This window comes from Brachycentrus maculatus, unplaced genomic scaffold (assembly GCF_059751285.1).
Source record: "Brachycentrus maculatus isolate JH-2025_06_01 unplaced genomic scaffold, ASM5975128v1 h1tg000116l, whole genome shotgun sequence".
NCBI lineage: Eukaryota > Metazoa > Arthropoda > Insecta > Trichoptera > Brachycentridae > Brachycentrus > Brachycentrus maculatus.
The window spans coordinates 583,401-610,213 of NW_028280869.1; the positions used below are offsets into that span (position 1 = coordinate 583,401).

Below are 26,813 nucleotides of genomic sequence, written 5' to 3' on the forward strand. Positions count from 1 at the left end.
AAAACCTAAATTCTAAGAATAATTTATTTAATAATATAATGTTCCAAAATTCTTCACCTTTGCTTTCCATTTTTCCTTTGTTTTCAAACTCCGCCCCTTGACTAACCCCCTCCCCCTAATTTTCCCCTCTCCTTATTTACAGAACTAGTTTATATTTTAGTTATTATACAGACCTGAATGATGGAAGTTTAGTTTCTGAAACTATTAGTCTTTAACTCAATTGGTATAAAAACTAGTGTTTTCTTTAATCATTGTAACATGTCTTACCACAAAGTTAATCCCGAAACAATTAATAAAATACAATCTTTTTACATGTATATCGATATTAACATAATAACTGAATTATTTGTGTGTAATTTATAGGTTTTTTTTAAAAATAATAATCATTGTAGTAATAAAGAGTGAAGAAAATATATATAGAATATACATAGTGTGTTATGTTCACGGCCCATAGTAAAAATAGCCGAGCAATTCCCGTGAAGTTGGGAAAACGGGTATATGGGGGTGGGGTCTACAATTTAATCAGCGTGCCTCCCACCGACTGATGAAGGCAGGTTTGTTTGTGTACAATGTACCGTCTCACTTCATACTGTGTCTACTACATTGTAACGTATTGCGTCCAACTATTACGGCTACACATAGAATCGTTTTTTATAGCTTATAGTGAAAGCAACATTTTGAGTATGTCCAAATACTTGTTCACAAAATCTGGATTATCTCCAATTATAGGAGTTATTTTCGTATTATTTTTTGACATATCATCAAAGATGAAGAAGAATATGGAAGTCTGGGCATTTACGGGGCTGACGACCGTCATAGGCTGGTTTAAGTGATCACATTACACACGTCAGCCCCGTAAATGCCCAGACTTCCATATTCTTCTTCATCTTTGATGGGATGTCAAAAAATAATATCGCGAAAGCTTTTAGCGTCGACACACCTTTTTAAATTGGTTTATTATTAATATATGAATCGTTAATTTGCAACTATCCACATATAATATAATTAGCGTTCAAGTTAACACTATATCAATCAAATTGTCCTTTGGATGCGGATAAGGATGAATACACGTGTATATCAGTCAACCACAATCGATTATGATATGTATAGCTTCCAAGTAAATAAAATTTACTACAGGCGCTGTGTCGTAATGGGTAGACGCTCGACTGCGAAACTGGCGTCGCAGGTTCGATTCCCGCCAATCGTAAAATAAATTCAAGAAAAAAACATTTTCATTTGTCTGGGTGTTTGTGGTGTGTTCTTCACATTTAACTTCCCTATCTTGACTATCCTACCTGCAGACAAGCCTCAATAGAGGTGTTATCTTGATCGTTAACACACGAAGGAAAGGTGATCAGCCCTCGGCTTCAGGTACTAACTAGTCCAGGGTAATATTGAATAAATATTAGAGTGAATTAGTATCATTTTATACTCGCTCATATTTCCCCGAAGTGGGTGGGCGGATGATATCAGTTGGTAGGGATTAATACTGATACGTCAATAGGTTTTCAGGAATTGTTTGTTTACGAGATAAAGTGACGCTACGACTCTCCCCTATCGCGTGGGCAGGGGGGGGGGGTGGGAGATGGGGACCTCCGAGCAGATAATGGTGAACTTTGCGCGCACCTCCCCCCCCCCCCCCGTCCACGAGGCAACCCCCCACCCCCACCCTCCCCGTCCTCGGGACACATCCTTGGAAAAGGCTCTGTGCTGTAGATATCTAGCCCTTGATACCCGTGTCAAAAAATGACATTTAACAAGGTTGACAAAACAATCAATTATCGATAATAATTATTATGTTTCATTGGTCAGCTCGTTCGGCTACCGTGCTGGAGGTTCCGGGTTCGATTCCCAGGGGGGTCAAAATAAATACGGATGATTTTCACTGACATAGTTTTTTAATATGACAGTGAAAATCACCTAGGAAGGCACCTGCTCAGAAAAGGCGCGCAAGATGGATCGGCCATGTAATACGTCAAGAATGTCTCTTGCATGACCGAGGGGACAAACTCTAGGGGACGCCCACGCCCAGAATACCTGGAGGACCTGTGCTGAGACTAGGACGTGCGCTGCTCATCATGTGCACATTTCAAAAGAGCCGCACAAGACAGGGAAGAATGGAAGAGAAGAATAGAGGAAATTGCTGCCAACCAATTCCAGGATTGAAACCAGAGAGAGTTTTTTTAATACCACCCTGGACTGGTACGAGAAGCGCAGGGCTAATCACCTTGTCTTCATGCAATTATCGATCAAGATAACTGCGTCAATACGATGCAGTGCCCTCTGCACCATTGGGTGCGGATAAGGGTTAGATGAAGTTATTGTTATTATTATTATGTTATACTCAGTGTTTGGTATGTTTTATGGGCAGGTGAAATCATTGTCCCATATTTTTTTTAAGACGATGCCGGCCAGAATGTTACGGTCAATGGAGAGCGCTACAGAACCATGATTAATGACTTATTCGTACCTTAGTTGAATGGCATTGATGTGACAGAGCTGTGGTTTCAGCAAGGTGGCGCAACATGCCACAAGGCGGTGCCACCATCAATTTATTTCGGGAAATTTGAATTTGTATACCTCTAAAAACACCATATACTTACGGGGGAGTGGTGCGATGCGTGGGTCGTTCGTAGTTCCTAGTACGGGGGGTGGGCAGCACCCGTCAAGTTATTAGAAACGTTACGTATCCGGTACTCAGAACACACATTTCACTCTGATGTCATATTGTTTTAGGTATTTATGGTTATTTATGACGCAGTTACATATTTATAAATAAGTATTGATCATTACCTTAAAAATGACTTATTTTTATTTAAGACCTCTTAAACTTATACCGACATAAAAATGCTACGCACATTTAAGCGCATAATTCAATATTTTATTACGTCATTTGTGGATTCGATAAATTTTTCCTTTACTGATAATTTGCTGATCAATAGGGATCAACGGTTATTTGAGTTTTCAAGTAATTTTGAAATACTTAAAAAATAGTAAATATATAAATGGTATTCAAATACTTAATTTGTACGTTATATAAAATTTAGTATCTTTGATGTTTGTTATTGGAATTTCTCATTACTACTCTATTATGAGATAATTAATATTTGACAAAATGGTTGAATGAAATTATTGCTCATTGTGTTTCACCATTACGTTATGAATTTAATAGAAAAAAAGCAAAACAGAAAAATAAAGTCAACATCAACATGCTAGTTAAAACCTCTTACAAGAAAAATAACTTATAAGTATTGAAATATACCTCTAAAAAAATGTACTTATTTACCTTTTTTCAATTAGGGTCAACATGCTTTACTTGTGTAAGCGAATTTACTGTGAAGAAACTGAGGGGCAAATAAACACCGATTGTGCTGATTTTGGTTAAAGATTAAACCTTTAATAGACGTTAAAATAAAATTGTAAAAAAGAAGCATGTCATATTGTCCTAGCGAATTATATAAAGATGGCTGAATCTTTTTGTTTGGTTATTCATTATTTTATGATTAAACATGTATTAGTATTCTCTAATTCTGTTAAAATTTTAACTCGTATTGAGAAATAATTTTAGGCCGGTCCACGCCCCCTGTATCCAGTTAAAATCTGTTTTTATTTATATATTTTTTTCTTCATCAGTGCTAAATCCTGACTCCTTTGATCATATTATTTTGCGTAATGTAATAGCTTCATTCCACATTTCCGGGTCCGATATAGAAGCTATATCCGATATAGAGACTTGCAGAGCACAATATTAGGATCAGGGTATCGAAAATTAAAAAAATATTATTAGCTTTTAATATCACTGCCACTGACAACATAAATTAATACAAACTTAGAAACCATCACCGAGTTTCTAGAAGTGCGCTAGTTTTAGCAGCGATATGTATCTCTGTGATAGCTAGTTAGTTCCATTGGTCTGCTTGGTCCGATTGTCAACTCGACGGTGGCTCTTGCTCAGACGCCTCTACAACCTCAACCTGCACAACAGAGAGACAAGAAGCTGTGTAATAGCGTTTGCTGCAAAAAAAAAAACAGCCATCGTGTTCCCTCAAGTAACGATTATGAAAGCGTAACGCAGTAATTTTCCATTGCTTCGCACATCACCACACCATAGCATTTCTGTCGTTCCAACTCTGCTTTGACTCTCTGATTTTAAAACTCGCCAATGTCTAATAGAGAAAGCTGTTGTTGCCCTTCACCGGGGATATTTATCCACTCTGCAGTCTGAATATTTTATTCCATTTGCATCTTAACAAAAATTAAACAGTTGAAATCAATAATAATCGTTTTAATAAATACATTCATTTCAAAAATATTCTTCGTATAAAAAGTTAAAAGACTAACCGATGAAAAAATCCTATTCGAATATGTTTACTTGTAAAACCAACAAAGGAAAAGCTGTTGAGGAATCTGGTACGCAGACCGGATTGGCGCTTTCCCCTAATAAAACAAAATCTCGCAAACGGGACCATTTCCTTTAGCAGCTTTCCCGCCAAAAGGTTGCGGCTTCCGGCCAGAGTTCCTGCGCGTGACAGGACCTTTCATCTCCCGGTAATAATAGTGGGTAACTACGCTTACCGTAGATAGCCATCTCCAGCCCGGACCACTTAATCTCTCTCTCCCATATCGGCTATTGACAGACTGGCGTATCCAGCAAATTTCGCCGGCCGACCTACGTACACACGTACCTATACCAAATGCCGGGCTACAACAGCTTGGTGTACGAGGAAATGCGCGTCCCTTTTGAGTCCTCTCCCAATCATCTCAAAGCATCCATAACTCCTTAGAGTTAAGAATAATTTCACGGTATTAAAATACAAATTATCTACTCCAGGGTATCAGAACCAACTCCGAAAACTCTTATTACCATATTTCAGTATTTTTTAAAAACGTTATTTATTGTCGAAACAATAATTTCATTTATTGTTTCGACATTCAGTTTTTGGTAAGACATGATGAAATTTAAAAGAAAACAGTGTATTTTTACCACTTGAGTTATATTTATTTTATTTTAACGACTAGTTTCGGAAGCTATAGATGCTTCCATCTTCGTGTCTAAATATAAACTATAATTAAAATGTAACACTGTTTTAAAATCACCATAAATATTTTATCATAACGTAATTATAATGTCTACCGGTTTCGAAGCTAACCGCTTCTTTATCAAAACTTATACAAGACTGAGCAATCTTGATAAAGAAGCGGTTAGTTTCGAAACCGGTAGACATCATAATTAAGTTATAATAAAATATTTATAGTGATTGTAAAACAAAGTTTCATTTTAATTATACTTTATATTTAGACACGAAGATGGATGTTTAATTCGAAGACTCGAGACACTGTCGAAAGGTACAGTCTGTTCGCAGTTATTTTACCTCTAGTTTTTTTTTAATGTTATTTATACTGCCAAATAAATAATAAATAAAAAACTAGAGCTAAAATAACTGTGAACAGACTACTGTAAAATTTCATATCCCAGCTTTATTATTTTCGTACATATATTTTGCAAACATCTCAGACTCGATTTTTTAGCCTTATGAGCTTTTCTTATTCTTAGTTGCAGAAAAAAATTGCTGTACAAATGCAGCGCATTCTTGGAAATATAAGCTGAGTTGGTAAAAAAACATTCGGTTCAGTTAACTCCAACGAGAAGCTTTTCTCTGAAATGTTCAGATTACTAGACACCAGACAGTAGACAGCTTCACGTAGACTGAATGTTGAAAGCCGTGGAAAATATGAGTTCACTTTACCAGATCAAACAAATGTTTAACCAACTGTTATGCACATATTCCACGATTAGTGAACTATCGCACATTGTTTGATATTGATTCATTTTACATTAAATAATTGAATGGGGTCTTGAATCCGTATCACATTCATCAAACAAATTAAAGATTCTACTTCTGATAATAATTGTATAATTCATGGTGGAAATTCGTTGTTTTTTCATTATATAAATTTAATTAAAAGTTTATTTAAATAACGAAACTGTTTATAAAAGAGGTATTAATTATAAATAATACTATTTTTTGACATCTCATCAAAGATGAAGAAGAATATGAAAGTCTGGGCATTTACGGGGCTAACGACCGTCATAGGCTGGTTTAAGTGATTTTGGTTGCTTTGATGAGTGTCAAAAAATAATATGAAAATTAACTCCTACAATTGGAGATAATCCAGATTTGTGAACAAGTATTTGGACACACTCAAAATGTTGTAAATAAATGATATAGATGGATAGAAACGAAATAGATCTTGTCATACGACCAAGTAATCCATGATAGCATGACTCGTGACAAGTTAATAATTCATATTTTTTTAACCATGTTTAGAGTTTTAGTACGATTATGTTTCATATCAATTTGAGACAACTATAATATTGACATTTGAATAATGCACTGTCTGATATAATAAATAACATTAATACATATAAGTAAAAAATAAGTTACAAAAACAATTGTAACCTTAATCGTTATGACATCAATCCCTATTTACTATCATCAGATCAAGATGTATCAATCTTTATTTTTAATTTGAATAGGTAAAAATAAAGCAAGATAAGATCGCAACACAGAGGAAATGAACCTTTTATTTCAGCGTTTAGGATTTGGCGTTTGTGGAACAGAAATATTGTGGACGGTATATTTTTTGGATATGTGTGTGTATTTAAATGTCGCTGCCAATATTATTTATTAAACCACGCATTTTTTTAACATTCTTCTTCTTTCCAGGAGGTTGTGGTTGGTGCTCCTGTGGCGGGGGGCGCCGGACTGGGGTACACGCCCCTCGGAGCCCTCTCCTCGATGCATCCTCCGGGAGGTGTTCAGCCTCATCTTCCACCAGGTAAACTTAACATTACCTAGTTGAAGAAAATTTCTTCTCAACTGCTAAAAAAAAATTGTTTTTTTTTAATGAAAATTTTAAAGTTAGAGCAGAGATAGCAGTTATACGTCAACGAAATCGCGTCTTATTTTTCATGCCATTTTTTTCCTTCCAATATTAGTCATAAATTATATTATAAATTATATAAAATAGAATAATCCGCAAAGCCTCTACTTTTAGAGTATTGTCTGTAGGTAGAATAGTAAGGATAGGGAAGGTAAAATTGTGAAAAATGCCTCACAAACACCCAGACCAACTAAAAATAAACCTTTCTTGAATTTATTTTGCAATTTGCGGGAAAGGAACCCGCAACGCCAAATTTCCAGTCGAGCGTCTACCCAACTAAGCCACGACGCCTCCCGTGTGCTTTGTAAAATATACGAGTACATCAGTATAAACAAAATAAAATAAAAAAATAATTATATTTTTTACGGTAAATACCGTAACAAATTTAATTCTTAATTAATAGGTAATTTACTCGCGAAAATGACGATTTCTAAATGAAAAAAGAACGGGGTGAATATATTTTTTGCATGGAATGTTCTTTACGGAAAACCATCAATGAATTTATTCAATATAATTATTAAATATAGAATTCATTAAAATAATCACCATATCAATCAATACTAAACTAACGTAAGGTTAAATATATGGATTAACTTTTTGAAAAACTGCCATTCGTTAGTTATGTACAAAAAAACCTTTAGCGAAAAGAGCCCATCAAAATTTTGTCGTAAAACTAGTCCATTAAAATTCTTTATATTTGTATTTAATTTTTAAAGGTGAAACTTTAAAAAATGATAGCTCTCAAACACCCAATATCTCGCGAATTTAAATTAATTTCACTGCTGAAATTCCCGCATAAACTGTGATCCGCCATTTCTTGTAGTGGGAGAGGATCTTTCATTATTTAAGCTACTTAGTTGCCTTCCAATATTAAAGTGCTCCTCAACGTTCTCTCTGTTACTCCGGTTCACTTTTCAGTCTTAGTTACGATCGTTAGTATTGCTAATAAACTCTTTTTTCTCACTAAAGAAATCGTTTCGAGTCTAGTAAACGAGGTACAGTGTTTTATTTAAACGTTTTGACTTGTTTTTTTCGTTTTTTCGATCTAACTTGTTTATTTTTGTTTGTATTTTAAAAATAAATCGAATACCTTGCAAGATTAGCCTTCCATTCACTTGATTTTTTTCTAGATTATTTTATTACTACGTTTGTATAATCAGGGATCTTCTTATATAATCTTCTTGTATAATCTTTTTAGTCTTCAAAGGTTATCTTTTCTAAATAGATTCATTTTTTTATCCGCCTCCGTGGTGTAATTGTCAGCGTGTTTAGCTACCGTGCTGGAGGTCCTGGGTTCGATTACCAAGGAGTGAGGTTCAAAATAAATAAATAAATATAAGTGATTTTACACTCTAATATTTATTCAATATTACCGTAGACTGGTCCCTAAAGCGCAGGAGTGATCACCTTGCCTTTTTGTAAGCGTCAATACGATGTAGTGCCCTATGCACCATTGGGTGCAGATAAGGGTTAGAACAAATATATTTAAATTAAATAATTTGTAAATTTTCTAAATTCATTGTCTCAACCTTTTTCATCTTACGTCAAAATACATTTTCTTAATTAGTGTGAAATATCACTGATATTTATATCAACTCACCTAACAATCGATCCCGGGACCTCCAGCACAGGAGTCAAACGCGCTTACCACCACACTATGAAGGTGGACATGTCAGAATAAGAACTCAAAAAGATACAAAAAAAATATTTATGTATTCACAGCGTCTTAGTATGTACGAACACATGAATGTGTTTACAGGAGAGATGTTATCTTTGTTGACGCTAAAAAGCAACAAGCGAGGCTGACGTAAACTTCCCTCCGTTTTTTACGAAAGACGCGATCTGTTACTGAATAACTAATATCGAATTGTATAATGCAATCTTACGGCGAGATGCCAAAAGACTAGTCAATATTGGGATGGTCGCAACACCACAAGTTGTCATGACTCACGAAACAAGGTCGTGTGAAAACATTATACCTCCTTGGTGTCGCTTTTAACCTCTTCAATTTTTAGCATCGATATCTCGGCTGTCCAAATTTAAAACACAGTAAGGGACATTATTTTGTAGTACGTTTTTTTTTTGCATTTTTGGACTAAGTAGAGTCTACTTAGTCCATAAATGCAAAAAAAAACGTACTACAAAAAAATGTCTCTTACTGTGTTTTAAATTTGGACAGCCGATCTGTTCTACCGTTCTGCACTGCATCGCGTATTGATTGAATCTTTTTAAATAATATTTTTCAAAAGTAACAATATTTATGAGATTTTTTCATTGGATATCAATCCGATATTTTTACTTAATCACTTATAAAATATTACTTTACGATATTTCTTACTTATTCATTATGAATTATTTGGGTTTTTGGACTTTTTTTATTCTTGAAATACCGCAAAAATTTGCTTTTTTTTCTTGTTTGCCATATATTATATGTGTATTCTATCCTTGATTGCATTGCATTTTTTATGGACACTTTCTGTGTATGTTGAATTCATCGTCAAATAAAATGTCTTTATCAAATACATGTACAAGTTCAATAAATAAAATAAAAATTAAGACATAAATCCTGCATTTGGTATGCCTGTGTGTTCCTAAAATACATATCTAAATTTAAAATTAAAAAATCAACAATTTACCAATTTGCGATCAGAATTCTTCGACGTTAATGCAATGTAAAATCCAAGCTTTAATTTTGAAGATAAGATATGCTTTCAGTACCTGTGATGTTAGAGAAAGGTTTATATAGTTAATATTAACCATTCATATGTGTTTAATAATTACTGTGTAACTGAGTGTATTAAATGTGTTTTATCTTAATATTGTATTATACGTATCTCGTAAAATACATAAAAGAAAAAAACTTGTTTTATGTATTTAATTGTAATTTAATAAAACTTAATCAAGTATTTCAAATACTTGGTGGTGGTCAGGTCCGGCGTTTGAATAATTGGCGGGTTTTTTTTGAGGAGATGAATGAGGAGGTGGTGAAGATTGGTTGCAAAGACAGATTGGTGTGGCGTTCTATTCTCTCTGCCTACCCTTGAAGTTAACCGACGTGATAGTTTGTTAATTTTTTTAATGCGGCAATGTAGTTTAGATTCTGCAGTTTTTGATGTTTTAGTAATTTTGTGTATTTAGGCCCCTCGCTGGACTCTCGTGGCCCCCTTGGCGGAGCCCTGGGGCGCCGGGCCGGCTGCTCCAGCGCCTTCAGTGCGCCGCCCCACCACCACCCTGACACTGAAAGAACAGGTAAGGAAAACCAAATATGCTACAGTAAACCCAATTAAGGGACTGGTTAAGATGTCCATCGGTGTTTGCCTAGATTGATTGCAGAGACGAGAACGGGATATTCTAGCAGAAATACTTTTATATTTAAAAAAAATTACTTAAGTTATTAATTATGTGTTTTTCGACATTTTAATAAAATGTTGATTATGTTAGTGTATAGCCTCTCAGTGAAATTTAAGTCTGTCAGTTTCGGCACGTGTCTTCGTCAGGACAACGTAATCATATCTGAAAGCCGGTGTAATTTTGAAGTAAAAAAAAAACCTCTGAGAAATATACAAAGATCTTGAAAATGACAAAATGTTTTGGATTTACTTATTTCTTGGTAGAACTGCTTTTTTACCGTCCATCCTAGTCTGATAATGTCGATAACGATGAAACCCGGTCGTTAGTCAAAATAAAAGTGGAAAAAAACTTTATTGTTATTATAATAATAAAATAGTACACGATGTTCCGAGTTTTCTTCCATTTTGAATTTCATATGAGGTTTACTAAGCATTCGTATAAATTTCTTACGAACAACCTAATCCTGAAATACCTTTGAATATACATGAACTCAATTAGATAATCAATACTAGTTATAACTAGTTATATAAATTCTCGAGATATTTAAGTATTTATTTAGGCCTTTTTCGTGAATAAATCAGTAGATGGCGGGCTTATTCCTATCGTATTATATTATATCTTGGCAACCAAGGAACTAACCAAAACCAACTCAATGAGTCATTTTCTAGATTACAAAATTACTCAAATAGGTTAGGAAATATAACTGTTAAGTGAGTAAAGCAATAAATCAAAATCTCCAACTACTTGAGTATAAAAAAATAAAGATGAGTCAAGGAATCGGCATTCTTTTTCTAACATAACTTATGAGTTTTATGAATGCCTACGTTTTTTTTTGGAATTGATTGCCGCTTTTTTGTCTTGCTCTCCAAAGATTATTATAGTCCAACTTAAAACTACCGATTACATAATTTCATAATACCAACTTAATATTTCCCAAGTTTTAGACATAACTGTGGATAATCTGTCGGATCCAACTACTTATAACTCGTAAACGGTCGATTTCCTGCGCTAAACTTCTTAATAATAAAGTTTTTATTGGCTTAGCAGGAAGGTAATGGTGTTACGACGTTTTATAATATTTTATCCCTGCCGAGGGAAGCGATTTCCATTCGTGATGCTTGTTTAATTAGAAGTCGTTTTTGTGTGAAGAAAATTAAAATTCTCACCTCGTTAGAAATTTCTCGGTATGAAAAGTGACTACATAATATTATTAACGTAAAAAATACCAACGTCTCCATTACAACGTGTTAACGAGTTTTTTAGTGTTATATCGTCTCCTTCAAACTCTCATCCGAACCCAGTGGTGCATAGGCCACTGAATGTCATTAACGCATTCTTATCTTAATTGTTTATTACGTGGAGGCAAATAAATAAGTCTTGCGCTTCAGGTACCTACCAGTCCCAGGAGTCGATCACCTACGGAAATTATTAATTAGATAATTTTGACTTTAATTCTATTCGACAAAAGCAAATATTCATCTTTTTTTCGGTATTGTTAACTTTTTGACAATACTGATCGACGACCGGTTCCAACGTGACAAGGTCGATAGAAATAAAAGTTTAGAAGTAAATTCAAAGTTATCTACACTACGCAGTGATCTTTTCATTGTAATTCTTGTCCAGGGTGACATGAAATGGATATGAGAGAACAAAATCCTATTTATTTTGCCCCCTTTTGGGAATTCAACCGTTACTGGCCAAATTTACTACGAAGGCTTACCTAACAAATATAACAAGTATCCTTGTTATATTTGTTAGGTAAGTTCTTGTTACTTGTTCAGCGTCTGAAGCTTCATCAATAATAAATGTGTGCATGCATGCCCTATATTGCCAATGAACGGGTCAGCGCTAGTGAACGGTATTCTGGGATTTCACTAATATGATCGGATCACTAAGATCCGGTCGTTCACGAACGACCCACGCCCAGTGCGAAGGGAGAACTAATAGTATCGAGGAATATCAACAATATTGGATGCCACGTCTCAACACGGTATCAGTTTAGCGTTATAGATTACAGGGAAGGAGGGGAGGTTGAGATATACTGTATTGTATGCGAGTATAGCTGCGAGGGGCTGGAGGCTGGAGGCTAGAGGCTGGAGGGTGTATCTTGTACTGAATATTTCACAAGCTCGGGTGGATTTGGTTTACTCGGTTAACTGTTATTGTTCAGAATCTTCAGTCAGTAAGGAGCGTTATCCGCCGCAATAGCAGCACTCGAATGATATAAGGAATCGCTTATTTATCATCGAATATTGCTTTTGCTCCGTTCTTAACTTCTAAATTTTAAAGTCTTTTCCCAAGTAGCAAATCTGTGTTCAAAACCATCTCTACGTAGCTTTAAAATGTAGCTAATATTTCAAATGTAATCAAATTTCAATGGTCAGCATCGGATTTATTATCCTGTATCAACGTTGTTGTATCATAGTTTTAAATCTTCTGTAAACCTAGTTATGTAACATTTATTCATTTTATTTTTTTTTTGAGCCGTAAATAACAAAACGTAAATAACAAAATAATTGCAATTATTATTATTTTTGACACACTGAAAATATGGGGCCCTTTAATGTCACTCGTCCTTGATTTTTTTTTATGCCAATCATTTTAGAAAATTTTAGCATAGGTACGGATATTTTCAGAGAGTTGAACGATATTTCTTTATCTGGTGTTTATTAGTCAGGAATTGATAAACGTTAAATAAATAGTAATTATTTGCACTAATAACAAAAATAACTTTCATAGTGACGTTTCTTGAATGAACGAAAGCAAAAAAAAATACAAAGATTGTCCAAATTTTTGCTTATTGTCGTTGGAAACTTCCTTAAGCGTGGCGCAACAGGTTGCGTTAATATTGATTTTAAGCACAAGGTATACATTTAGTGGCAGTTTTGTATTTTTTTTTTATATATATGGTTTTAACTGTATGGGGCAGAAGATTCAGGATACTTATATGTATTTTTTTATATGTACTTCTCGTATATTCGTTATATCGTAAAAAAAATATAAAATGGATTTTAGTTTTCCGTGAATATCCCCTTATTGTGAATATAACTTCACGATTTGAACAATGAAATTCCTCGTTGGAAAAACTTTATATTTGAGTAAATTAAACTGAATTATCTCGTATTGTTATCGCGACAAATCTACAAAACGTGAACACGGTCAGTTAGTAGGTTATTTTGAATGCCATTCAGTTATCGTACGTGCCCGAGCGGCCCGAACGGCGCGCGACTTTTCTCACTTTTCCTCGGCGGTACGTGGTACGTGTCGCATCTCCCGACTCGACGTTTCCAGTAGGTTCCGCGTTCCCGCGCTTTCCTCTGCATCTGCACCGATCGGCGAGCTGCGACACACGTCCTCCGGACCTACATAGCGCGGCTGGACGTAGGTCGGTTCGCGCATCCGCAGAACGGGTATTCGCTAGAAGCGACTATCCGCCTGCGTCCCATTCTGTTTCGGCGCTCTGCTCGAACTGCGCTATTCTAACCTCAAAACCGGTACCTACCGACTCGCTACTGCGTACCGCGGGTGCGTAATAAACCGAATTCGCGAACGTAATGACAAAAACTCATGGCTAATAACCTAATATGTGCGTTAAACTTACCGGTCTCGTAATTAACGTAATTATTGACGCTTCATAATAACAACACAAGGTATAAAAATTGCGCAGCACCATGTCGAGTGCATAAATGTAATGTAATAAATGTAGTGGTGTCTTCCCAATATTTTGTTTTCAATCGGTGATGTTTTTTGCGCGGTAAACACGATGGTTCGCAATTGAGTGACGTTCTTTGGATTATTATTGCATCGCCATTGTCAACTATGCTGCAAAATATAGGTACGAAATAGAGAACCGACGTTATTTTTAATTATCTGTTTAGACTTGACATTCAAAACGTCCATTTATATTTGTGTTCACAATAAATTGGCAAACGTGTCAACACCTCTGCTTTTAATCTATTGCAATGTAAAAACTAGTATTTTGAGATAAATGTATTCGATATTTCAACAAATTTATGGTGTTTAATGTAAAAATTCAAAAAATAAAAACATATTTACCTTGATTGAATTTGTTTACTTATTTAACTTGTAGCTTACATACATCATTGATTTAAATCACTGATTTTAAAGTTGTTCTTAACTAGGGTGCGATTCATACGTAACGTTTGTTTACGTAGATGTAACGTAGATCATTTCAAGTTTATGTATTATATTATAATGTGTTAAATTCTTTGATACTAAGAATATAAATGTATTATTAAACCTTTCCATAACCCATGTCATATGATTTTATGTATCAAACACTACAAGTGCAAAATAAACATTAATTCAATGAAAATCCAACCTCAAAAACGTTATGACGCATGCGCCCATGCATATTCTTATCTTTGAAAACGTAGTATTCTTGTAATTATGTCTATTTAAATATTATAATATATTTTAAGCTTCTTTTCTAAAATAAACATTTACCCCTCCCTTGAGGATACATTGTCTTCAGGAAAAAAGAAAATTCACTTTATGCATATGCTGGAAAAGTTTCCAGTATCAGAAAAAATTTCCAAGAATACCAACAGTATTTTTAATGTATAATAGTAAGTTTTGAACTCTAACAAAATAATTACGTGTGTAAACAAAAACAATGACTCATTGCGAGTATTGCTAATTATGTCGTAATCTATGAAACATATTTTCTATTTTTAAGGTTGCCGTTTTTAACCGTTTTCTTCCACTGATAAGGCATTTGGCTGTTCCGTCGTATCAATTTGATTGATAATTAGGTACAGGAAACCGTTTGTTTTATGTGATGAAAAATGATTACACTCAAGTTTTATTCTGGCTTCTATGCGCATCCATGTGATGCATAGGGCACCCCAATTAGCCCTGCTCTCCAGATTCATGGATGTAGGAGTGGGTATATTTGTCTTGGGCGATGAAGCCCAGGGGGAAGGACATTACTGCTGAAAGGAAGTGGACGACGAATAGTTGGTACTATGAGAGAGATGGAGAATAGCATTAATAGCTGGGGCACTCGGGGCTTCATACCTGTATTCGTACTGGCTTGCGTAATTTGTACATTCCTTAAGCCCCTCGAGTCAAGTCAATGAAGCAAATGGTCAATCGAAACTGTCTATTAAGATTTCCAACGTTGCGTTGGTACTATAAAAAAAAACATTATCATATGAACATATACTAGCTGTACCCGGTGACGTGTTGCTGTGACTTGATCTGGTTGAACGGAAAAGAGAGTAAACAGAAACCAAACATTTCAAAAATGTTTCATTTCACAATGCTTTTACAATTGTGAATTGAAAGCAATGTGCATGAAAATGTGAAAGAAAATATTAACAATCTATGAAACAACCGTGCAATTGAAATCGCAGCTGTCAAGAAGCACGCTGTCCGCCATGGGAAATGCTGAGTGAGGACGGTGATGCTATTGCAGTAAAAAAATAATGTTTTAACTGTCACAGGTGTACGCGCGCGTATTCGAATGGAACGTTGTGTCGAAATTTCAAAGCAATCGGTGAATTATTACTATGGTAGATTTAAGATTTTAAACAAATGTATTTTTACATTTTTATTTGTGTAAACTGGAAAAAAATGAAGAACCCGACAATTTTTTAAGGGAAAGCCTACCTCCAGGGCATAGCCAGGAGTTGCAGTACGCGAAGGTCCCCAAACTGAGGCTTAAAGTTGGGAATACCAGTTCAACCCAATAGCGTTCGGAGCAATCCCAATATCGTTCGGCGGACTGGCAAGAGCGGCAAACCACCGCGCATCGGGAATGATTTTTTATTTCTCTTTAGACTTTATATCGGGACATTTTCTGGATCATCGGGACACTAAATCGGCGATATGAGTAATCCACTTGCGAACCACGTTATGTTAAAAAAAAACTCAGTTTTTTAGCCAATGGCGGCAGACGGTAGAGTATTAAATCTACCGATTTCAGCTTTTTTGAGAGATTTTACAAAGTGAACTGCCGATCGGCATAGCGAGTTTCGCAAGACTATAGATTTTTCTATTCCATTTTATTCCTAACTTAACGAGTTTTGGCAGATTATGTTAAATATGGACGTTAATATTCTACCGATTTGATCCATTTTCTATACAACTTAATTTTTTTAACATAACGTGGTTTGCAAATGGACTACTCCTGTGTCCCGTACGAATGAATGGCAACTCTTTACTAGAGCGTAAATCAACTTCTAGCCCGGGGCTTGAATCTAAAAGCACGACCTCTTTATAAAATGCTTCAACACCTGAGCTGGTGATTTAAGCTGCAGTGTAGTAGGTGGTACGTGATAATGTCGGCGGCTTACTCTAATTTAGTTGATAATACGGTTCCTGTAGTCTTAGTTGCAAAATTTCGTCCTCATTCTACCATACTACTATATGAAACTATGTTCTATCACTTTTCTTTCGCGAACTGTGACGGTAATAACGGGTGTCATTTTTCATTACGTCTAAATTTTAATTTAACCCTGCTTAAAGTCGTTTCGCCATTCTCACTCTGGGAATACTTGAGTGGAATTTGCTTGCACACATCATTCTTTCTGCCCTCGCAAGAAGTCGCTCGAATTTCAATCGATACCTTTTGTACCCCGAAACTTTTTTCGCTCCGTGCTCCCTTGATGGCAATATTGAATAAATCTTTCTTTCGTTTCGTGTTTTTCTCACGTGACTAGCTGTTTAATGTTGGCAGTGTAAGGAATATCAACGATTCAGTTTTCAATAAGGAAATCGAAAGTTTTCACAAAGATAACCCTCGCTTTATACTAACAGGATGATTTTTTTTCAAACCAGTTTACACTCTTCTGGACTATGAAACCGGCGTCTCTAGTTAGAATTCAGTCAATCGCAACGATAATTGAAGAAAGATTGATCTGGTCATTTGTAACGTATCTTTCATACCCTCATGTATGGAAAATCGATGTGACGAGAGTTAAAATTTAAATAAAAACTTAGTTTGGTATCAATTATGGGGTAGAAAAACTTTTCTAAAAGCTGTATTCACAAATTCTGTTTATATTTGACCATATAACGCAAAAGTCCAGAAAAAAGAAATTAGCAGATTATTACCCATTGTATCCTACTCTCTACCACTTAAAACTTTAAAAAATATATTTTTCTCGTTAAGTATCCTCATTCTTTATCACATGTGCTTTAATGCCATGTAAATGCAGCTCGTTTCGTTACGCTTAACGAAATTTCCAACGACAAAAAGTAGCGATTTTGGATGACTATATTTCTGGTTCATACTCAAGAAACTTCAAGTTGACATTTGGTTTTCAATTTCTATCGACCCCTGATCAATATTAGATGAAAAATAACGTTTCTATTTTCGAAAATGTCAAACACTCGCGATCAAAATTGCGAAATCTTACGGCAGAATGACAGATCGATTTCATGAGACATAAGATGTTGCTTTGTTCGAATTTTTTCGCATTCTGTTCTCTCTTCCTACCCCTGCGGGGAACCGGCGTGGTGGTTAGTTGGTTAGACTAGGTAGATCAAATGTGATAACCTTGTTGAAGCTTGCACGTACCCCGATTTTGATGTAAACATAAACAAGTAATTTATTGTATATATACCGACCGTAGTAAAATGGTAATGAAAATACAAGTGAGATAATATTCTGAAATCTTTGTTTTTCGTATTGTGAAATGTCAAGGTTGGGTTGTTTTTTTCGTTTTGTTTACTTCCCGAACCGCGACCGCGATGATGTTTTTGAACCAGACCGACCGACTCACAGTGCTGGAATATTGACATCTGCGTAAGCTTACAAAATTCAAATTAAAATTATTTATATTCCTTGTTTTAATTGAATATTTCTATCTTATATAGTTTTTAATGTATAAAGTTGTTCTTGTTTATAAAGAAAAGTCTTATTTACTTATTTACCTTTTTACAAAAATGTTAGTAATATTAGTATACAACCACAAAGTAAGTGCTTAAAATATTAATTATATTGAGAATATTAAAATTATTATTGATTAAACTTTTTTAAAACTTTAAATCCATTGTCAGATATCACTTATGGTAAATATTAGAGATATATTTCCGTTGTCAAAGTTAGTAGTGCAAAATTATCGTTGTCAAAGATACTAGTGCACTATCGTTAAAATTTAATTTAGACTTGGATTTCTTTGTGGAACTGCATTCTGTATAAAAAAAATCATAACTATGTAGCCTCTTCTATTTCTTTAAGAAGAAATAAAAAAAAACAAGATTAATAATTTTAATCGTTAAAAGAATGGTGTATCGTCAAAACTTTATTATTTTTTCAAATCATGAAAATAAATACAGCGTCTAACAATTCACAATATTCACCGTTAGCAAAAAATAACGTTGCCAAATTAAATTTCAAACCTACATATGATACGAGTGCCAAATTAAATTATAAGGCAATGATATAAAAAATAACCAATTTGACTTTTTGACAGTTGATGTAAATTTGAATATTCGATCACTGTGTCGACGCGACTCGACGCGTCTACCTTACCGTGTTTGATGTTTGGACACATCTATTAGATAGCGTCACTACATGCGTTATACTTACAGGATAGTCGCTGACCACTAGTCACCATTCACCGCCGCACTGTATACCATCTCCGACCGCAATATCGGTAGCGATACAGATAATAGCCACTTATTATTTATTCCTTCCGGACTTCGTCAGAATTCCTCGTATCTGACTCTTACTCACGCAACGATGAAAAAATTATGTGGATTTATCACATTTATTTCAATATTCTTCAATTTAAAAAAATATATAAGTATATAACAAAATTCTTCCAACTTTTATAAAGACTCAAAAAACCCGCAGTTTGTATTGCCTGAGGGACGCCATTCTGGATTTGACTTATAATTTAAGGGTTTCAAAAAAATGTATATCTGTATCCGAAATCGGTTAGTAAGAATTGTTTATTTTAACCTTTTATGCATCGATTGATTTTTTAACTTTTTAATGTCTTCTTCTTCGTGGGTTACAATCTTTGTGATGATTGGTTTGCTTCTGATCAGTCTCTACTCGTCTCTTCAACTCGGCGAACACGCTACAACGCATGTCGGTCCATGTAAGTTAAGCGGTTCGTCCTCTGTAGTCTGTGCCTTCGCACATGCCTTCCGCAATCGTAAGGAGCAGGCCTGGGTGACTTATACTATGCCTATCCATCTGGCTCGCTGTTGTGTTACTTTATTTAGTATGTATTATAGCTATTGGTTTCGGGATCAGCTATTTTTGTGGCGGCGTGTGGCTGCGTTTTTGTGATCACGTGCTGGTGATCGTTTTTGATATGTGTTCTTTTTGTGTCAGAGTTCACCACTTATAGCTGGTTGTGTGGTGAGATCTCGACTGGTTTTACAGTTGTTACAGCTGGACTGTTGCTACTGTATTATCTAGACTCCCCTTGCTTAAGACCCCGTTGTCCCCTACATGCTCCGACCAATGAATCCCCAACATGCGCCTGTAGCACAGCATCTCAAACACCTCCAGCCGCCCCCGTTCTGCCTGCCCGAAAGTCCACGTTTAGTCCACTTTTTCCTTTTAACCTTTTTTAAGGAATATGATTTCCAAATATTTTCAGATTCTTTAGAGTTTTTCATTTGTAGTTCAATAATTTCTAAACATGCAATAATGGTGTTAAAATTAAGTAGACACCATGTTTTATAACCTTCCCGTTCAGCGGTCACACTTGCCGCTCGGCACGTGTCTACTAAAACTCGTTAAGTCCTTTAAATACCACATTATACCTGTTATAGCGTATCCTTATTAGGCCGCAGGGGGTTTTATTATGTCTGTATCATTTCGGAGTCTTATGTAATGCGAACCGTATGGTGAAGCGTGGATAGATGCCACCTTATATTGTGGTATATGCCCCGCAAATTGTAAATCAAAATTCAATACCAGATATTATAAATTATAGATTGCAAACGCCGGTTTCTGTGTCAATTATTTGAAATTTACGTCTTACGTTGATAAATTTAAATATTTTGAAAAAACTAAAACATAGAGTCGTTATTTTACTATAAAATATTCCTTTAATCAAACAATATAACAGATTATAAAATCAATCGAGGGAAGAAGCTTTGAAAAAAAAAAGTATTTGATAAATTTCTGAAACATGGAATCTAAAGATCGACGCGACGAGTTAACTTTATCGGCAATTATATGAAGGCAAAATGATCCAGTCCTGCACTGTAGATTCTTGGATCTAACGGTGGAATATATTTGGATACGGATGAGTTAAGTAAAGAAAGCGACATGGAAAAGTAAAAATCACATATTTATCTACACATATGTAGTTATTTTGATTTCCTGGAAATCGAACCCGGCACTTTTGCGGTAGCCAAACGTTCTAACCATTGGTCTATGGAGGTGGATAGAGGTAGGTAGGATAAGGTTTTTAAAAAGTCGACTTAGCTTTTAACAGAATGTCATATACTGCATTAAAAAAAAACACAATATATTGTTTACCACTACCATAACACTATGCACACACTAACACCTACAAAAATTCAATCACATGCTCTATTAGTCGGACTGAAGACCGACATGTACTATGATTGTTTCCCAATAAGATGTCAAGGATCCATGGGTTGGGAAGAGTAGGAGGTGACAAGTCTCTAGCATTTAGGCTTCTATTTATCCCCTATTTTATTTAGAAAAAATGGTATGGAACATCTCACTCCTCGCTTTTGGTTAAAAGTAATATTTTGAATAATTTGGATGTATCGATATGTGGGAATGCGGGCACCTATCCGCTTTTTGCCATACCCACCGATTGCAATTTGCACGCTTTAATTTTCAAGGACCCGCCGACCTCTAGCAGACCGTCTATCAGCATACACGCAATGATCGGTATAGCTGTGTCTAGGTACGCGAAGGGTGGACGAATGTCAATAGTCGGTGTGCGAGGATCCACTATCCCGACTGGGTTGGGAAACGTCCTACGGTATCTGCCAACTAATGTTTAATGTCTATAACTTGGAGCTAATTTTCCCTCCGTAAAGGTCAGCCAGATTCGGTCATTTTTTATTCATTTTATCTGTGCGTTTTTATATACCGAAGGATTTTTGATCAAAGGAGGATTTTCGATTTGCGGTGAAAGGTTTCTTTTTCAATAATATACGCATAATACAAGCTTTCTCGTCAGGAGTTCTAATCAATATGTGAAAGGAAATACCGTAATTACGACATGACAAATAGGTTATATCACCAGTGTGGAATATTTTCATTTTGGCCATTAATGGTATTATTTATTTTAAAAAAATTCAACTTTTATACCATGTTTAATTTAAGTTTTACTTAGTAAATACCACTATTTATTAGAATGTGTTGTGACACGTATTTATATGCATTCCGCATCATTTTTAAACACCGTAATGATGCGGAATGCATCGAAACTCGTGTCACAATAGTTTTTACAAAATAGTGGTATTTACTAAGTAAAACTTAAATTTAAAATATATAGAATTAATCACGAAGTGATTGCCGAATCAATGAATGAAACGTTAATACCATTTTTAAAAAAGCAGTATTTTTTGTCAAAAAATTATATTAACAATAATTACATTGAACATGTTTTCGTGCACAAATTTGACAAAAATAACACCTGTCATAACTTACAATTGTATCGCTTCGCCAGCACACATGTAAAGCATATCCACAAAAAAATCAGTTTTTTTTTGTGACTACGAAAAGTTAAAATCGAGTGATTCCGATAGACAATCACGATAAAGCATCATACTTTGTATCTCAGAATACTAAAAAAACTGAACGAATGGTGTTTCATCCGCTATCTTATCTGTTCTTCGAATTTTGTCTACAGCTGACTCCCGACTCCCGACTCCCGACTACCAATTCACGGTCAATACTGATAATTCTATGGATTCCTCTCCATTAGTCACAATAATTCTCAGTCACGTACTGCGAGAACGTTGGCTCTTTGAACTCGGCGTCTGATAAAATACCCGTATCTGAGCGAGCGAAACCCCCGGAAAGTATTGTAAGTGTCAGTGGATAATATAAATCTATTGTATTATACCTATAAAATGTGGAACAATAATCCATTTTTCTCTTCGAACTTTAGACTGTGATACAACCATTAACACCTGATTAATAAAAAAAAAATTCTTCAAACCATTATCTGCACCCAATGCTGCATAGGGCACTGCATCATATAAACGCAGTGTTATCTTGATCACTAACACATATATTTACTCTTAATGTTTAAAGTTACTATAATTTCACTCATGGATTACATGAAATTATAGCATGTTTAAACATGAGTAAATACAACGAGTAGGCATAGGCTATGAAACTTATAAAGTTGAAGCCTGAGTAGGGACATGATAAGCGGTGTTGCATAAGCCGTAGCTAGATTTCAGAGTCACTTGGACGTTAGGTAGTTTAAAAAAAAATATCACTCACACTTGAAGAAAGGGTGATCAGCCTACCGCTTCAGGTACCAACCAGTTCAGGGTAATATTAGAATGAAAATATTACTTATATTTATTTGACCCCCCTGTGAATCGAACCCGAGACCTCCAGTACGGTTGCTGAGCGTGCTGACTATTACACTACGGAGGCGGACAACACTTGTATAATACCACTTAATGAGTTTTTTTTCAAAACACACGACTAGTTTCGAAAACTACAGATGTTTTCATCTACAGGTGAATAGTAAAATAACGAGGGAAAATATTATTCATCTATAAATAGAGGTTTGTAGGGTAATAAATGGAAGGGGGGGGTTAAGGAACGGGACTTTTTGAAAAATAATAATGGTGACGTTTTTTGAAAAAGCAAATTAACAACTGATTCCCCGCCATGGCTGGCTATCGTAAGATTCTCGCATATTTTTGTGATTACAGTACGCTCCCGATTTTCCGTGTCGGGTTAATCGGGAAGCGGATTATCCGGGCACTTGAGTCATTGAAAAAATATTTTATAAAAACAGAAAAATATTTCACAATACAGTAGTACTTAACGTCAAATAATGTCGAAACACGTGTTGAGAGCCGAACATATTTATCCGCAGTGATAGAATAACAGTATCTCTCTTACATATATGCAGATAGAATTTCATAGAGAATTAATTAGGGTAGGCATTAAAGGTAGGTAGTAAGGTAAGCTAGGTACTGCTTACTAGGGTAGACAGTAGAGGTAGGTAGTAAGGTAAGCTAGGTACTGCTTACTAGGGTAGACAGTAGAGGTAGGTAGTAAGGTAAGCTGGTACTACTTAGTAAAGTAGGGTAGGTACTGGTTCCGTTTTTATATATCACGCGGGTAAGTTAGGATAGGCACTTCTTTTCTGCCTATATGGAATGCACGCCCCTGCTCATATGTCATGTTCATTAAAATATTTGTTAACTACCTTGAAAACTTTTTTTTAAATTTCTTAGTCGTCATAATTTTTGTGATCAAAATTCTCCGGCCTTATCGGGCCGATTTATCCGACGATAGATTCATTGTTTCGATATTACATTACGGATTTACTGATGCGGATCTTCTACATGATCGGATCTTACCCAGCTCTAATCTAAACCAGTGTGCCGCGGCACACTGGTGATTAGTTGGTGTGCCGCGGAAAAATCGTCTAGTTTTGTAAAGATAACACAATTGCTCCAAATTTTGATCGCCTGCGCTCAGTTAAGCCAGCTCACATTTCGAATTAAACATAATATGTCATACATTTTTCCGCATTATATCAATTTTAATAATAAACCAATATTAAATCAACTGTTTTTTTTTCTTCTTAGGTGTATCTCTTCAGTTTCTTAATTTGGCAGGTGTACTTTGAACAGAAAAAGTTTGCTGAACACTGATCTAAACAATACTCTATGGTATCATACTTTGTAAAAACATTTTTAAGTTTTTTTTGTCTCACGCTGTAATAATCAAATATGCATACATAAGCGCATATATTTCTCTTTTTTTACATTTGGATTATTTTCACCATCCATCCCGGAAAATCGGGAGTGTACTGTGTGTTGTACTTTACACGTGTTATTCGTAATCCAAGTGCAATGCGGTAAGCGCTCGACTGGCAGACAGGCACCGCGAGTTATTTCCGGTTGCAATCAATTTATTCTATGGAAGTCAATCGTCCGACAACATTTGTATATTGAATTTAATAACATAAGTGTGGCCAATCAAATTGTAAAAAGAAGCACAGGAAGACCGAGGAAAACTTGGCATGATCAAGTACTGCGAATGTGGACAGTCGGGAGTCTGAATAATCGGCGGGTATGTTTGAGGAAATTCACGAATGTGGAATGTTACATATATGTTTATATATATATATATATATATATATATATATATATATATATATATATATATATATATATATATATATATATATATATATATATATATATATATATATATATATATATATATATATATATATATATATATATATATATATATATATATATATATATAAATATATATATATATATATATATATATATATATATATATATATATATATATATATATATATATATATAACTTAATTAAATAAATAGTATAAATATTAGTTGCTTGAATTAGTATTTATCAAGATATATTGTGATGTACATATTATTATGATTAATCGATTATCGATTATAAATACCCCTATAAAAATGAACGAAATTCCGTGTTAAAAATAAAGAAATATTATATTATATTATTAGAATTTTTTTATTGAGGATACGTTCATCTATTTTCAATATCTCTCGTTTTTATAGCTTCCGCGATAAATGGGTCATTCAAATGAATATTGCCCCTGTGACCTTAAACAGAATAAATCGATTCTTTCATTTTGTGTCTGCAATATAACTCGCTGTATCCTGTACAATAGTGTCTTTCTAACATGTTAGTTACCCTTTGGAGAGGGTTGTGTTTTTTACAGTTTTTCGTTGTTTGAAATAATCGTTAACCACTTTGTCATCACTTAACCAATAGTAGTATAAATTTAACCAATCTTCCGTGAGTGTACCTACTATTGTAAAAAAATCATTAATTGATTCGGCTGTCACTTTGTGGTAAAATCTATCCATTTTTAATTAGCGGAGTAGTCTACTTGTCTCGCTCTTATCTTATGGTAGCAACACATTTATTAGAGTGAAAGAAATAACATTTCCCTAGCAGAAAAAAAATAACGTGCTGATATATGTAGTACGTAAATCTCGCGGTACCGACTGGTTGTGCTTTTTATCAAAAGCAATATTTTGAAACATTCGACGATTTGAAATTATAAAAATTAAAAAGGGAAAATTTTCTTTAATATTATTTTTATGATTACAAAAAATATGGTGTAAGTAACTCTTTTAATACTAAAGTTATCGAATTAAAATTCGTATATTTTGTTCGAGCCAGCTAAGTTAACAAAGCTGGAAACAACTGACTTTAAATTGTTCAAATCACAAAAAAAAAGCTTTAACCACTTTCATTAATTCCTGTCCTTTCCTTCTCCTTCCTGCAAAATCTATTTTTATACCATACCCTTACCCTTTTACTCCCTTCCTCACCCTTACCCTTTTACTCCCTTCCTCACACACACACACACACACACACACACTCCCACTCTTTTTTATTTTATTTTTTATCTAGTGATGTTTTTGATCGTTATTATAACATAAATGTGGAATTGTGAAATTGGCTTTAGTTTTATTAATGTAACTATTGTATTTTTTATCATATACTTTTACTAAATGTAAAGCTGTACAATTCCCGAATAAATAAAAAAAATCACATTACGGCAGTACTTGTATAAAAACATCGATTTACTGGAGCATGTTTTCCCTGATGATATTAAAAACTGCTGACAAGTTATGATTAACAAACGTTAGTGATATTCAATTACACAATGACTTCGTTTCTTCTCCACATTTGTCTTTTGTTTTCGTGAACAATAACAATCCACGTGACCCCTTTATGAGCTAATAACCGTCACGAGGTTGTGAGTGCACAACAGTGTTGCCTTGTTTAGGCAGTAAATGTGGTGGATGCACGTACGCTAAACTGCGCCTCTTAAACTGCACCACGTAACCTGGTCTTGTGACGTCAGAGCTGCCCGAACACGTGATATCGGATTAATCTACAATGTTCTAGGCTCTCGGTGTCGCGAAACATTTTGTTGCAGTAATCGGAAGATGAAAAATTGTAACTAGATTTTATGACTTGCATTTACGAATGCAACAATGATTACAACTGTATGAAATAATTAAATCTTAGAAAAATTAATTGCCTTGCTTACTCCGGAACTCACGGAGGCCCGTGGAATTATTTGTTTTATATTTTTGTAACAATATTTTCTCTATTAATAATTTGTTGTGTGCGCTATATTTTTTTTTGTATTTTTGCTTTATTTGCACATGATTTTTAGATTATCTAAGAAAAAATAATTTTTCTTAGATCCCAAAACGCATTAGAAAGAATTTTTTTATTTATTGTTTCGGCATTCACTTGATGTTAAGACTTGATTAAATTATAAATATAAAAAAGCTTATATTACCACTTC

At 34.7% G+C, this 26,813-nt stretch overlaps 1 protein-coding gene across 2 annotated transcripts in view; it reads left to right on the forward strand.

Moving 5' to 3' along the window:
• Window positions 1–26,813, forward strand: part of Hers (Histone gene-specific Epigenetic Repressor in late S phase) — a 244,660-nt gene that overhangs the window by 49,942 nt on the left and 167,905 nt on the right. The window contains exons 3-4 of one of the 2 annotated variants that reach the window (XM_088259360.1): window positions 6,729–6,840; window positions 10,084–10,194. In XM_088259360.1, coding sequence (XP_088115486.1) covers window positions 6,729–6,840; window positions 10,084–10,194 — 223 coding nt within the window. Of the gene's footprint in view, window positions 1–6,728; window positions 6,841–10,083; window positions 10,195–13,740; window positions 14,132–26,813 lie in introns of those variants that run through there. The other variant, XM_088259362.1, reaches the window with a different exon arrangement.